This window comes from Dreissena polymorpha, chromosome 2, assembly GCF_020536995.1.
Source record: "Dreissena polymorpha isolate Duluth1 chromosome 2, UMN_Dpol_1.0, whole genome shotgun sequence".
Lineage (NCBI taxonomy): Eukaryota > Metazoa > Mollusca > Bivalvia > Myida > Dreissenidae > Dreissena > Dreissena polymorpha.
In genome coordinates, this window is record NC_068356.1 from 123,273,285 (window position 1) to 123,289,637 (window position 16,353).

Below are 16,353 nucleotides of genomic sequence, written 5' to 3' on the forward strand. Positions count from 1 at the left end.
AAATGTCATATATTAAAAAAACATACACGCATTTGTTATATTTTGTCTGTCGCTGAACAGCCTTGCACCTTAACTGTTATACATACATCGAATATTTAGTCATATTCATATGCGAGCTAGAATTAATGATATTGATTAAAGTAAAAGATCCTGAAAAGCAACTTGAATTATGTTATATGTGTTCGTAAATGTTTTCATTATGTAGTTTTATCGGTAAAGTACCTAACGATGTAATTGTAATGTCAACACGGTATATTGTTACTGTATTGCCAATTTTATGCTTTCCCAATACATTATATTACCGTCTGGTTCATGTCTATATTTTATATAACTGTTTTCCTGAATCATCGAAGCATTTTAAATGGCATCTTTTTATGAGGGATGCGTTCAAACATAACAATCACTTGACACGCCCGGTCTTCCTTTTGCGTCATGTTTAGTTCATACAGGCACCACTTGCTCCTCATAAAGGATTGTGACAAACTGACGATGGTCTTTCTACTACTATGGTTGGCGTGCTGATGCAGACATATAGAAACGTTTTTCCGTCTCAACTCTTAGAATTACTTTATCTAAAATAAATTTGAAATCGTCCTCTGCATATGAAATACACGTATCAAATATGTAGTTTTCTATTAGCGTGTAGTACGGCAATCTTCAGTAATCAAAGAGTCTCTTCCTAGACACAAACAGAAGGTATCGGAGTTTCCAGCGATGTCGGTATATAACACCACTCACACTTGTGGCCAGTACTGAAGATATCCGGCCGTTACAGCACAGGACGATCTAAAGCGTGTAGGATCAACAGTAAGTTTCTATGTGAACAATGAGGCATCCATGATCCTATCAACTGCAAATCGAAAAACATATAATTCGAACGGCTTCATGCTGCTGTGATGTTTATAGAACCTGTTATGATTGGTTTTAATACGAATAACCTAACGAGTTGTTTCGTAGGTCAATTCTGAAGGTAGAATTTCCTTTGTTAGCACCCATCTCTAAACGTGCCCGAACATTTATGACAATTGTGTGAAGGTAATTAACGTGTATATCTATGTGTAACAAGTGTGTTAACGAAAGCTGCAGTGCATCGAGATTGACAATATTATTGTAGCTAGATCTAGATTTGTCAAATTTGTCAGTGGCGAAAACGTCGATGCTTGCAAAATCGTAATAACGTTTGCCGATAAATTAAGGGTGTTTAATGATATCAAATATACACATATATTTTATCCCCCACTGTCCGAATATTGATACTCTACGTATTATTTGTCCAGTCGCAGGATTTTCAAAGAACGATAGAATAATGACTTTCCTTCAATTTGCATTATGTTACGACTGGATATGTAAAGAAAATCGATATTTGGAAACGGTCAATATTGTTAAAAACATTGTTCGACAAATCAAGACGTCGAGTGCATTCGCATTGAGTGTAATTCTTTTATCGATCAGTAACTGTACATGAAATTTCTCTTATGAAAATCATCAAATTGTTTGAAAATAAGTATCAATAGATGTGTTTCTCCGATCAGGATGTATATAATAACAATGCGATTTACTCGAAGCCATTTGCATAAAAAATGGTTCCTGCATATAGGGTCATTTAGAAAAAAAACGCTGTTCAGATGCTTTATTTTCGTCGTCAGTGTCTTCAAAAATGTATATGGACTGATAGTGAGCGTAATCTTGCTATGCGCCAAAAGTCTTGCGGGCGTTTGTCATACATGATTTCTGTAACAAGTACGGTGCAAATGTTAAATCATGTTCAGACATTTGTCGATATACCTTATACCTCCAAAGCGGTGAGATCCAGAAAACCGTCTTGTTGAATTCCGCTTATCTGGATGAAGTTCAGGTCAAGTTCATACACATTTTCACATCCTTTAGTGAAACTTAAATCTAAGTTTCGGGTTTGATACTTTCATTCAAGTGTTCAGCAGATATGACTTGACCTTTTCCCACTCAGAGACAAAGTGAAAATGCCTATGTGCAAACACCATAAAGCCAGAACAGCCTGCAAGTAGCTCGCAGTCTGTTCAGTTTTTATTCCGTCTGCTGCCCATCAGTATCTAAGGGTTGGAAATGAAACCTTTTAAACTTGAAACTAGTCAGAAAGGTCTTTAATAACATTTAACTTTCTAAGGGACTGCAAATGCGTGAAAATACGTTTCTAAGTGGTAAAGGGTTGAGCGCAAAGGCACCGCCAACTGTCTCAAATCGGAGGATCCTGCGGTTTCCTGATCGATCCACAAAACGGGGATTTGTCTAGAAATAATATGTTTAGCCCTTACCTTTGCGTAAGCATGAACATGTAATACTGGTAAACCTGGTAAACTAGAATCAAAGCGCTGAAGCACTGAAGTTGTTCGCTGTTGTATAATCTTAGACGCAAATCAGTTTTCAAAATTACATTATAGCTTTTTATATCGCAAGTTTGAAATGAGCACACCCCATTCAAATTTGTGTGTCTTAAAGCACAGGTGAGATGTGTTGTTTGTTTCAAATCATTAATAAAAAAGATACTTTAAGCTTCATTTTGTGAAAACAGGGCTTAATGCATGTGCATTAATTGTCATCCCAGTACCAAAGCCTGTCTTTAAACGAAAAGATCATAAAATCATGTATCGTCCTTGATTAGCTTGTGTGCATTGCACAGGCTAATCAGTGTGCACAGGCTAATCTTATTTGACATGCATTAAGCCCGGTTTTCTCTGAAAGCAGCCAAAATGTGCAGATTTCAATGATAAACATAAGACTTGCCAATGTCGTCTTACAAGCTGTTAAACACTATTGATTAAATACAAACACTGCAATAGTAGAACAGACGCTCCTAGCATTCGTCGTTTGCATAATTTTACTGCAGGTAGTGAAGACAGGCAGTGCTTATCGTTCCTAGCGTAGCTCACAGCAGACTGACTTTCAGTTATCGTTCTTAGCGTAGCTAAAGCAGACTGACTTGCAAAACTGCCTCTCTACATTAGTTGTGAGCTAATACTCACAACTAAAAAGTGTATGTAGATTAATACTGATCGCCTTGATATGAGTTTTTAAACGATTACCACCTGAAAATATTGACTCCCCCCCCCCCCTTAAAAAGCAATGCTAGGAGGGCTTTGCACATTATTTTTATTATTTAGATTTGGAGGGAAATTTGAATCATATCATGTATGTGTCAAACGTAGTAAATCCAGTAAAACACCCTCTTTTATTTTTCTAGTGCTGGCATAAAAATATCGCGAATGTTAATGCAGTCAACATCCACTTTTTCGTTCACCTTATACTCGTATTATTTTAAGAGATTTGTTACCAGATTTTCGAAATAAAAGTCCTTAAATATAGTTACTGACGAAATTATAATTTTTGGAAGGATTGTGACTAATTAAAAACAAGATGGCCCTAGTTCGCTCACCTGAGAGGAGTCGGTTCATTAAATCTTTACAAAACGTCAAACTTGACGTTGCATATATTGTCCAGACAAACATCCTGATAATGATGAAACTTGACAAGGTTTCTCTATAGCCAAATAAGGAAAACTGATTAAAGTAAAAGATCATGAAAAGCAAGGAACCCCCCCCCCGGCAGCCATGTTTTTCAACTGACCGGAACCATTTTCAAACTCAACTCTCATATCAAGGAAACAAATGTTCTGACCAAATTTCATGAAAATTGGGCCAAAAATGTGACTTCCAGTATTCACATGTTTTCACTATATACATATAGAGGAAAATGCCCCGCCCCCTGGAGGCCATGTTTTTTCACCGATCTGAACCATTTTCGAACTCGTCCAAGATATCAATAAAACCAATGTTTTGACCAACTTTCATGATGATTGGGCAAAAATTGTGACTTCTAGAGTGTTTACAAGGTTTCTCTATAGCCAAATAAGGAAAACTGCCCCGCCCACTTCTTTTAAACTCAACCAACATATCATTAAGACAAACATTTTGACAAAGTTACATGAAGATTGAGCATGAAATGTGACTTCTACAGTGTTTACAATTTTTTTCTTTTTTTGACCTAGTGACCTAGTTTTTGACCCGGCAAGACCCAGTTTCGAACTCGACCGAGATTTCATGGGGACAAAGCTTCTGACCAAGTTTCATGAAGATCGGACAAGAAATGTGGCCTCTAGAGTGTTTACAAACCAAATGTGGACGACGGACGGACGACGGACAAAGACCGGTAACAAAAGCTCTCCTGAGCAATCAGGTGAGCTAAAAACATGGAACAAATACGATAAATAAAAATATAGCTGGAGTTTGAATACGGGCGTCTAATAAACAAAGAAAGCGCGCAACTAATTTACCAAGAAGGATTTTTTAATTATGTAGAAACACTGTTTTGGTAGTACACATTTTAAACGACTAGTCTCGTATCCCGAGTTGAATTTGTTCATGTGCTATTAATTGAACGTTGCATATATTTATGTGTTTTTAAGGTTAACGTGTTCAGTGTTATTGACATGTAGTCATATTGTCTACGTGTAACAGTGTTACTGCTAGAACTCGTGCCGAATTGATGTAGTATCTGCTTAAAAAATCAAAACATTTTAGTTGCGGTGTTAAAGGCAGACTACCATGCCTCCGCTCATAGGCATCACTTTTGCAATGGTTATTTCCCATAAGCTGGGAAAAGTAATCTATACGAGTGTTAGGAATCTAAGCGGTGAAGCAGCGCTGCTATCTAAAACATTGAAATTAAAAAACAAAACACACATGTAGTTAACTAAACAGATTTGAACCACTTACGGCATAATACGGAAAAATAGGATCATACCTTGACTTGATCTTATAAGTCAAAGTGTTTACTTTGCTGGACTAGGATATGCAAACGATCAATATCGTACAGGGAAACTAAGGGCGATGCTTATCGTTTCATTAATTGGAAATCGAAACACAAAAAATCAGGTAATTTCGCAACATATGTTGCATAAAAAAAGCAGACAACTGGCATATGCGTGATATCAGCTATCTGAAAACATTAGTAGCACAACATGTTACATACTTAATGTTGAAAGCAAAGTAATTATGGAAGAAACTCAATGTAAATAATGAGTGCTTTATAATATCACACAGTACAGAAAATGCATATATCCCATAAATAATAAGAAATCACATATGATGTGTATATAACTTGTGTTTTGACCCCGTTGCAAAAAACAGTGTCTATTTTGCCTGTCTATTTGTCGAATTCATATTGTGCATAAGTTTGAAAAATATTGAAAAATCTTAATTTGACAATGTGCTTTCATTTACTCCTGATAAATTAACCGGTGACTGGTGGACAAATCGGAAGTGGTTAATTCAGTCTTATCCGTGACTGGTGGCCATGCTCTGAACAACAGAGATTAGGCTGACAACGCCTGCGAAGACACCAAACACGATGATAACAATGTCCTTGACCTTGATAAGGACACCGATATCGTTCCAGCAGACCTTCAAGTGGAACAGACATGGAAGTATAAACGCTAGAGCTGTACTTCCCACGGCACCTGTCGAGAAGAATTAAGGAAATATATTATCGCATTATATAAGCTGCTATGACGTAAAACCCCCACATCGGATACAATTTGCAGTAGTCTGCCTTGTTGAATACGGAATAGGATCTTCAGTATAACGATGTAATTGTTCTGTTTATGGTGATTTTTTTTATGTTAGAATTGTCATTTTACAGTAACATACCGATCCTCATTGTTTTTTAACTGCACAAATTAAAGAAATTTAATACTTTACTCGTCGCAAGTATAGACAGGACCATGCTACGTTTGGATCAGGAAAGTTTTGTAAACCTAAATTTTATGTAGGTAAATATTTGCTCAGTAAAGTATTCCCTACGTATATTTATTTAAAAAATGTGAATACGAATTGTGTGCTGGTATGTACAGAAGTTTCATCTTTCAATAATAAACACAACTAGGTACTGAAAAAAATACGCACCAACAAATCCCCCAACATATGCAAAGCTATTCCTGAGAAGCACGGCAAGTCCGCCCGCAGTCATCACGATTAAAATCCGAACTATGTTCCGCTTCCATGACGGAATCTGAAATACATGTACCAAGTAAAGCCAAATTTCTTAGAATTTAATACGTGCCTCTTTATAGAATACTGAAAACCGATTCGTTCTTTACACATTTTAGGCAAGTTTATACTATTTTTCTATGCTAATTTGTTCCAGATGGAAGTACAGGCATCACCATGTTAATATCCTGTTTATTAGATCCATCTTAAATTACAAAACAAGAGCACCGCCTTGCGGGTGCAGACCGCTCATCTATTTTCTTTTTAAAGGTGAAGGGACTCTCAATTTCAATCACAAAGGAGGGAGGGGTGGAGTGAAGAGGGGTGTATAGTGTGGGGGTGTGGACATTTATTACATTATCTTCCAGAAATGCGAAAAAAAATGCAAAAAAAAATATTTTTTTTCGGGGGTGGGGGTGGAGGGGGGGGGAATCTTTCGGTGCGATGGTTGGACGGTATTTCAAAAATAAAATAATGAAAATAAATATTTATTTAACCGTTTCAAAAAAAATAAAAATTTTTTTTTTTTTTTTTTTTTTTTTTTTTTTGGGGGGGGGGGGGGGGGTGGGGGTAAAGTGTGAGATGTGAGATGATCTAAAAAAAAATTAGGGAGGGGGGAGGATTCGGAGGGGGGAAGGGGGGGGGGCACGGGGGATGGTTTGGGTGGGGTCTATTGTGGTATGTCAGGTAAGAGTAGTTTTGTCAAAGTATCAATCAAATCTAATCATAAATAAAGAAGTTATGGCAATTGAGCAAAATTTAATAATTTGACCTTGAGAGTCAAGGTCATTTAAAGGTCAAGGTAAAATTCAACTTGCCAGGTACAGTAACCTCATGATAGCATGAAAGTATTTGAAGTTTGAAAGCAATAGCCTTGATACTTTAGTAGTAAAGTGGATCGAAACACAAAATTTAACCATATATTCAAAGTTACTCAGTCAAAAAAGGGCCATTATTCCGTAAAAATGACAACCAGAGTTATGCAACTTGTCCTTTTACTGTACCCTTATGAAAGTTTGCGAGTGTTCCAAGTATGAAAGCAATATCTATGATACTTTAGGGGTAATGATACTTTAGGGGTAAAGTGGATCAAAACACAAAACTTAACCAAATGTTCAATTTTCTAAGTATAAAGGGCCCATAATTCCGTCCAAATGCCAGTCAGAGTTACATAACTTTGCCTGCACAGTCCCCTTATCATAGTTAATAAGTGTTGCAAGTATGAAAGCAATAGCTTTGATACTGTAGGAATAAAGTGGACCTAAACACAAAACTTAACCAAATTTTCAATTTTCTAAGTACAAAAAGGGCACATAATTCTGTCAAAATGCCAGTCAGAGTTACATAACTTTGCCTGCACAGTCCCCTGATGATAGTTAGTAAGTGTTGCAAGTATGAAAGCAATAGCTTTGATACTTAAGGAATAAAATGGACCTAAACACAAAACTTAAGTATAAAAAGGGCACATAATTCTGTCAAAATGCACGCCAGAGTTATCTAACTTTGCCTGCCCAGTCCTCTCATGATAGTAAGTAAGTGTACCAAGTTTGAATGCAATAGCATTGATACTTTCTGAGAAAAGTGGACCTAAACGCAAAACTTAACCGGACGCCGACGCAAACGCCGACGCCAACGCCAAGGTGATGACAATGGCTCATAATTTTTTTTTCAAAAAATAGATGAGCTAAAAATGCAACAGCTAAGAAATAATACATGCCATTATATGTGGGGAATTTTTAGAAAACATGTTTAGACATTAACTTTAAAATCCACTTTTAAAGTCGGACTAGTGTCATACATGTTCCATATCGCTACGCAATGTACATGTCCAGATTTTACTATCATAATATACTATGAACGTCTTCAGTTATTTCACAGATACTATCTATGGTACTTTTTTATCAGACGTTTTATTTAAAAACAAATCATGAATAAGCATACTTAAATTAGAAGAAGAGAGTTCCCTTATGTTGTCCCAAAATCTGTAAGTATATATAATACAAATAAATGATGCAAATTACTGATTGCAAACAATCAATTAACCATTGTGTCGCGCATTTTAATGTTGCAATACCTACTTTATAAGAGAATACATAGTTGAAAACTTATCTTGCAAACAAACAAATTCGTTTATAAACGTACAAATCTGACTAGAATTTCTTAAAGAGTATCAATTAATGTATATATTAAAATAAATGAGGGTAATAAATGCATGCGAGTATGGCGTCTTTAATACGGTTTTGTAGTGTGTGTACCTATTTGTTCCTTAGCGATCTTCCGCTTCAATGTCAGTAATAAGCTATGGAAGGAAATTCCAGTCAGATAACTGCAAATTTAAAATCAATTTCTTGCGACTTACTAAGGAAAAAAGAAGTGCTTAATTTTCCCACTTGTCCCGTCGGACTTAAAGATTCTTTTTTAACTTGTTCGGACCTATACTTTGGTTGTTCCGGACAATTTAGTTACTATGCATGTCGAGCGCAGATTTTTTTCTAAAAAGAAACAACGGTAATATAATTGTATTTTCTACAAAAAATATATCATATGATTCTGCTGACAAATGAATGTTTATTAGGCAAATGCAGGGGTTGTTAAAGAATGCCTTGATTGTGAACTGAAGTTTCCTTTTTCATTTTTTAAAAATTAAGATCACATTTATAAGGTATTTACTAAGTAAATATATTGGACATTATAGAGTATATACCTTTAAGCATATTTCGAATAGCACAAAGTGTGTGACCAAAATAAGCCCTTAAATCCCTATACAATAATGACCGATTTAATTCGCGTTAATCCATACGCTGTTTCGATTATATTAGCTGGAACGTACGAAGGCTATGTAATCATCATTATAATACTGAGTTCATTATATGAGTACCGACAGATGCACGCCTAAAAATCACAGAACGCTTTAACACAAAAAATGGGGTAAAGGGTTAAGCGGCAATTGCGAAAAGAGTAGCAAAACACTGCCACACCCCCGCCCACCAATCAACAAATAAAACAAACATTTGAAACTTACACTATCGGGTACAGCCATAGATACATGCTGACCCGTCACGCTGTTTCTGGAGTCGGAGACATCTTCTGATATCAAAGCCTCGTGTTCACTCGTTGATTGCTGCTTGCTCGGCCCGCATAAACGACCTTGAATAATTTATAAACATCTGTGATTTATATAACTATTCATCAACTAAATTGTGTTAACGCCTTCCTTAGGACTCGAAAGGTTAAGAATCAGAAGTATCTGAAGACTCAGAGAAGTCATATATATCATAGTTATGGAAATTCGATCGTCGAATAGTCGAAATGTGGGTCAACGGAAATGTGCCCTGCGGATACTGCAATGTACATGATTTTGGTGTGACACCCTTCATTAAAGAGGTCAATGTATGTTTCCTTCAATTTTATTACGCTCTAGCACATAAACGTTGGTAACAAAAATTAATTTCATTCTAACAAAAATCTGGCAAATATGTGTTGTATATACAACGTATGTATACATGGGTTAGAAATATTTTAGCTTTATTGTATTATCAGGCAACAACGAAACGAATACATGTCCGTCGGATTTTTTTCACCAGATCATTTTTCATATCAGTTGTTTGTTTTTTCTACATTGTTTTTTGAGCCAACATATCTTATGACATAGACTGTCAATGTTTCGTAAAAAGAGTACACAGTACACAATGGCAGAATTAAGCTCTCTTGTTGTTTATTAAACTAAAATGTCATTTCCGTCTTATTCATCTGAGACTAACTTATGGTTACTTATAGTTCAGCAGATGTATTCTTTCATTGACCATGGCTTCGTACTTTGAATATCGGGCCAATATGTTGAATTGATGAAAACGAACGTGTATTTTCTTTATGCGGCAAATAGATACTGCACAAAGTGCACAAAAACAAACATTTCCAAAACTCGAGGAAACTTTCAAAACTAGCCTAGGTCGTGAGAAAACTAGACCAAATTTTATAAACAGGTAACTTTAAGCGGTATATAAGCTTTGAATTTGTTTGGCAGAAAAAGTTAAAAATATATGAACACCACATTTTGTTTATTTTGTGCGAAACGCTTGCCATGATTATGTCGAAAATTAAATGCATATATTTATTCTCATTGTCTGCCGCTTCCAACTCCAAGGTCATATCCAAACCAAAGTTTTAGTGACGTGAGGTCAAGGGCCTCTGATTTATTAAGGTCGAGCTCATGTACTCAGGGTTGCATACGCATTATTTTCCCCAGTCTTTGATAGTGAATTTGTATCCTTTACAGTGTAACACACGTCTGCTTTTCAATTATCTCCAAATTAATTTGATTTAATTCGTAATCATTATTAAAGCGTGTAAAGTATTCCCTAAATGACTTACATAATCTACCATTGACACACCATATAACATTAACGTACCTTCTGAGAAAATGTAATTTTCAATTATTTCTATCACAGGAAATATCTGAAGTGGGAATGTCAAAATAACGCCGACGCATATCCCTACGTTGACGAACAATGCCAAGAACTGTCCCGATGGTAAGTTCTTGTTAAGCATCTGCTGGATATTATTGCCAAAGGCGAGGTATCCCAGAATTCCTAGTGTCCCCAGAACGAGGCCGAGAGCAAATATGGCGCCATGCAGGAACCAGGTAAAAAGGTGACGATTACCCACCATACTCGACTCGATTGGAATCACCTGACAAGAAGCACGATCATATGGTTTTTAAGTATGCATTGAACATGCATGAAGGTTTAGAATTAAAAAAAATATATATTAAGCGCAAACTTCACAATTTCTGATAAAAAATGTATGTGTTCTGTTCAGTTTATATTCTTATATACAGGACTTTCCTTTTACTCCCAAAATCGACGCATGATTTCCGGATTTTCAGAAACACAAATGTAAACACTATGACAGTACAGTGTTCGTAAAAAAAGAAACACATTTTAGAATCTTTCCGAAACTAATTAAGGTGCTAAACAATTTCTATCTTATTCTATGTTTAAAGACATTCTCAAAACTGATTTTTGAGATGTAAGGTACTTCAGAAAACTAATTTATTTTGTACTTTAAAACATAAACTAATTAACTGTGATAAAAACCTTTTAAACCAAATAAAATTGTCTTACCAACCCGATGCCTTCGAAAGCCCCTGTTATCATTCCAAAGAATATTGCAAAATGCTGCAAGTTATAGTACTCGAATTTGTCTGTTAATCCATTTTCTGAAATTCGAGCATAACACAATTAGGTGAAGAAATTTAGCTAAACAGATTTACAAGGCTTAAAATCTATAGCATAGGACTCGCGCGACGTCATTAAGTTATATTCGGTAATAGATTATCGCTCGACAGGTGTTTATAAGCTCATGTTATTGTAGTATAATCTTGAAATATAGTTCAGGCTTGGCGAATGAAAACTACTATACATATCACCATGTACTATGTATACTACTCTTGCATAATATTCTAAAAGCGAAATAATTCAACAGCCCTAACATGTTAATACTTAAATAAATTTAGTTCTTCTCGTCCACATATGAGTTTGCAATTATAATTTGTGTATTTAATATTCATTTGATTAACCCTTGGTGTTTACTTTTGTCAAGAATGACTGTACTGTCTATAGTCTATACATAAACAATATCTCAGGATCCACTGCATTTAAATAAATACATATAAACTAGATGAAGAAATGTTATGCATGTGCTAGCAGAGGTCTGATCGTTTTTGCTCTAAATTCAACGGCTGTTTCCATAACATTGGCAATAACGTTAACTTACTTGTTATGAAAAGGACCAGGTATCCAAACACGGAGACTATTCCAAACAATATGCACACATTTGCTATTACACTGATCGCTCCGAAGTATCGTACATTTCGGATCAGTGCAAATAGGATAAATATCAGAATAGGACTTATCACAAGTAGTCTCAAATCGGGCGAAAAATCTATATAGTTTATCGTGATGCCAGTGGAGTTTGTTCCGTTGCTAATGTTGGCAATGTTCGATATGTCAATGCTGTAATCCTTGGTACATGTCTGTGCGAGACTCAACGAGTCTGTGGCGCACTTGTTATATGGGAACAAGGAATGAATAGTATTTCCGATAAAAATGAAATAGCCCGTACAAAATCCGTACTGCGTGAGCGCTATGAAAAAGTTCACTATTCCGAGGCCGAACGTTCCATAACAATAATATCCAACGTCGCCGTAACTCATGGAACGGCTTATCTGTTCTTGCATGACAGTGTGGTCTGACTTGTTGACATTTCTTCGCTCCAGATCATTGGCGCCAAAATGAGCCGAATAATCAGATTCTGATTGGATATAATCGTCATTTACCGAACCTCGATTTGTCCGGTTAAAGGTGTTACAGCCCTTGCTTTGATCGCTCGAATCTTTCTTGTACTTTGCTATTATCCGGTTTATTGCGTGATTTTTAGTTTTTACAATAAGCAGGCAACAGTGATCCGTTAGAACCGCGATGAGCAACAATCCACCGACTCCGAGCTAAACAAGCAGAATAAAATGATGACACAATTGTGACCGCAATGACAAACAAACATATCTCATCTAAAAATTAGATTCATTGTTGTGCTGATCAACTATGCAGGGTTATGCTTTAATGTTGAAGGGAACAATGTTTTATTTATAAAAAGATCAATTTTCAAAGCAAAGGAAAGACAGATCTTGTATATTTATACATGTGAACTTGACCTTTGAACAACTTAACTCAAATTTTAAACGTATCAAGACCAGTAAACGTACGAATTATGAATGGTTCTGAAAATATTGAACGGAAACTAAGTGTGATGAGGGGCTAACTAACGGAAATAAAACGTTTTTGTGTATTAAATTTGTGTAGCCGTAACTTTTATTTTGTACAAGCAACTGATCATTGGCTCATTACATTCAAAATATACTAAAATCCTGGCGTGCCGTGATGGTTATAAAAAAAGAAATGCATGGGCTACAAAATTAGGTTGCAGCATCACGTGACTTTGTGGGGTTTACAATTAAACGTCAATGGATGTTAACATTTAAACAATTTTTCTATAGAAATTCAACTTGTGCATAAAAGAAAGTTTGTAATACTGCTTATGGCAAAGTGAAATACATCACAATTACTTTACTTAATAAGCCTGTGTCCTTGGCTTAAAATTAAATGTGCACTTAATTTATGTACACATATATGCTGCATGCAACGTGAAATTTCGCACCGATTTCAGACGTATTCAATGATTTATTTTTAAATCATACGATATCGACACAAACTGCAAGACAAACTGTCTTTTATGCACTAAAGATTTATGCAAGTTTATTTAAATAAATTGAGACGTTTGCAAAAATGTAGTTCGAATTCTGTCAAGTCCATGTGTAAACCCATGTGAACCCCCTTGATCCTGCAACCTGTAAATGTGTTATGGAATTGCTTTTAAATAATCATACGTACGAGCAATCCACTCTGTGCAAAGGCAAACCCAACACTGAGGTAATTTGTCCCAATAAATGCCTTCGCCATGTTTGCAAAGTCTGCAAAGTTCACGTACCATCTTGTCCGGCTTCTTAAATTACAAATAGTTGTAGTTAAATTGGTCAGTGCACTAAGCACAGATAAACTAAACATTATTACAAGTACTAACTTAAAACAACAGAAACAATAACAATGGCACACATGATAGTATGATGATTGGTTTAACGTGCCTGCATAAGCAAATTTAAGTGTTCAATAGTTCTGTTTGACTCAAATATATTATAAAAACAAGTGTATGCACTGATAAAGTTGTTTTATGTCATTGTGATAATTGTTCTTGTTCAGTAGAAGTTATTCTCAATACCTTTCTTTACATGCTAAATTAGTGCAGTACCGCCAAGTTTACGCTTCAAAACCACCACCTCCCCTACCTCCGCCACATACCATTTTAGGTTTATAATCAACCAGTGTTCTCATTTCATTCTTGCCATGTATGTTTACAGGCGGTTCTCTATCGCCCATTATGGCATTCTGTACACAACTTGTATGCTCACATTTACTAATTTATGTTTTGTTGGAGGTTCTCGATCTATCGCACATTATGGCATTCTGTACACAACTTGCATGTTAACATTTACTAATATGTTTTGTTTGTTTATGAATGTACATATTTTATACAATGTTTTGTATGTATTACATTCATTGTTTTAGGGCATCCAGTTTTAAATGCCCTAACTTTTAGGGCATTTGTAATAAATGCCCTTTTACAATCTCAATACTGTGTTGGCTGTTTACTTCATGCCATACTAGTTTCAATCGGGCATATATGACTCGCGTATTATGAACAAAACATAAATACTAATGAAGTAATCTGTGTTAGACTAACGATTGAATTATTACCGGTATTTTATGTTGAGACGTGTCTGAAAGTGTAATCATACGAGCTTACTTGCTTATACGTTTGAACATTGATTACCGGTAATAACGAAGTGGAATAATCGTTAAAATGATCGTTTACAAATGATGCCAGAATCCCGATACAAATGGAGATTTTATAGATCTACAGATAAACATATTTTTTCATTACAAAGAACATGTTCGGAAATCTTTCATACGAGAAACATACGTAATTTTTGGTTCGCGACAAATACGAATGTTTTGCTGATATCGGCGCAGAACTAAGAAGTATTTTATAGTTATCAATTTCATTGAAGCATCGGTAATAATATTGATTTAAGGAATCATTCAAAGTGTATTAATTACCGGGTACATTTTAATAAACTTCCGTAGTCATGTTTTATTTGAGTCAATTAAATGTTGATATAAAAGTCGTATATATACATACTTATATAATCGTATGAAGTGGTATTTTTGTGATGTCATCCACATTTACTGCCATATGTACGGGAAACAGAAAAGATTGCAGTAAGTTATTGTTGGAATTCGGTTTGAAAATCATAATTTTCTATGATTGGATCCCTCTGGTAATTGGATTAACATCAGAGTGTGGAATCTAACCAAAATGCGAAATAAACCCAAATCAAATGTTGATCCATGCCAGGGCCAGGCAGACAACACCATCCAACAATGTTCGCTGTACTAATCATCATATTATTAAAAGTATTTTGCTAAATATATTAGTTGTTTTTGCATCATCACCTGTGTCATGAATGAAGAAAATTGTTTGATGAAGCCATATTTGTAAATTTGATAAATTAACTTCGAGTTCGAATGACAAAACTAGAATAACATACATACTGGCTAAAAGATACTGTAGACTTAAATGGACCTTTTCACAGACTTTGGCATGTATTGAAGTTTGTCATTTAATGCTTTATATTGATAAATGTAAAAATTGGATCTAAAAAGCTTCAGTAAAAACAACTAACCCTCAACTGGGTTCGAACCACTGATCCCTGGAGTAAAAGTCTAATGCTTAGACCACTCGGCCATCCGTACTAATAAAATTAATGTTGTATTTTATACTTTATATAATCAATCCTCGTAGTGTCACAAAACAAAACAACAACAACAGAACTCTCCAAATCATTCAATCGTTTCACGTTGCAACGCTTGATAAATTTCAGGTTTTTAAAGCGTCAAAAGATACATACATACTGATAGTAAAGAGCATGGTAAATGTTCAGAATTAGTGTTTTCTCACAAATATCATAACTTCAAAAAATTTGCGAATCGTCAACATTTTTTTTTTAATTTTGTCAATTTACCAAAACGTGAAAAGGTCCTTTTTAGCATTTGTACAACTCAAAGCTCAATCGAGGTTTAACTCAACTAAGCTCTAGACAAACTAATTGAACACATGGAAATACAAATATTGACGTTAAAGCTCTACATGTAAACATACCGTATAGAAGTGATCTCATTTTCCGACATACTTTAAATTGACACTGTTGATTTCGCTTTATCAAGTGTACGTTCTACTTAAACACCCAATAGTACATAAGGGTTTAAATTTACACAAGCTAGTCTGGTTTCAATAGTTCAATCTTCCGTATCGTGTCGATATTTCTATTTTGATTGGTTGACTGATTTATTAAATTTTGATTGTTTCTTATGTTTTATTTTTTCGCCATTGGTAATAAACGTTGATTCCTTTTGTAATTATTCTTTATGTTGTCACGTATCCACCATTGTGTCACACCGGTCTTACTGACAATAACGTAGTGACGTCACCATCTATGTATAGAATGACGTATCCACTATACATATGAGAGTAACATGTTAGAGAAATGTTACAGAAAGTAATCGAATAAGTTTGTGATAGTGATTAAGTTCATTAACGATTGCCGCTTGTATTAAAAGATAAATGCCTAGCGGCTCGATTGATCAAGGAATTGTGCGAT

General features: G+C 35.2%; 1 protein-coding gene across 2 annotated transcripts; it reads right to left on the reverse strand.

The window, feature by feature from the left end:
• Positions 1-5,044: 5,044 nt before the first annotated feature.
• On the reverse strand, positions 5,045-16,155 carry LOC127868842 (uncharacterized). Of its 2 annotated transcripts, none has more exons than XM_052410927.1 (8): positions 15,855-16,155; positions 13,469-13,580; positions 11,796-12,525; positions 11,144-11,238; positions 10,430-10,709; positions 9,043-9,167; positions 5,937-6,042; positions 5,045-5,491 (listed from the first exon to the last, which is right to left on the reverse strand). In XM_052410927.1, the coding sequence occupies exons 1-8, from the start codon at positions 15,881-15,883 to the stop codon at positions 5,310-5,312; spliced, it is 1,659 nt and encodes a 552-aa protein (XP_052266887.1). In that variant the 5' UTR covers positions 15,884-16,155; the 3' UTR covers positions 5,045-5,309. The 2 variants fall into 2 exon arrangements, with proteins under 2 accessions (XP_052266887.1, XP_052266888.1); XM_052410928.1 differs by lacking the exon at positions 5,045-5,491 and adding an exon at positions 7,962-8,002.
• Positions 16,156-16,353: the final 198 nt, after the last annotated feature.

What these genes read in the sequence shown, in the direction of transcription:
- LOC127868842 (XM_052410927.1), bottom strand. Translation starts at nt 15,883, where the DNA reads ATGTCGGAAAATGAGATCACTTCTATACG. An exon ending in AATGAGATCACTTCTATACG is followed by an intron (nt 13,581 to 15,854) that starts GTATGTTTACAT and finishes TTGTAATTTAAG; the next exon opens with AAGCCGGACAAGATGGTACG. An exon ending in CTATGGCTGTACCCGATAGT is followed by an intron (nt 6,043 to 9,042) that starts GTAAGTTTCAAA and finishes CATGTATTTCAG; the next exon opens with ATTCCGTCATGGAAGCGGAA.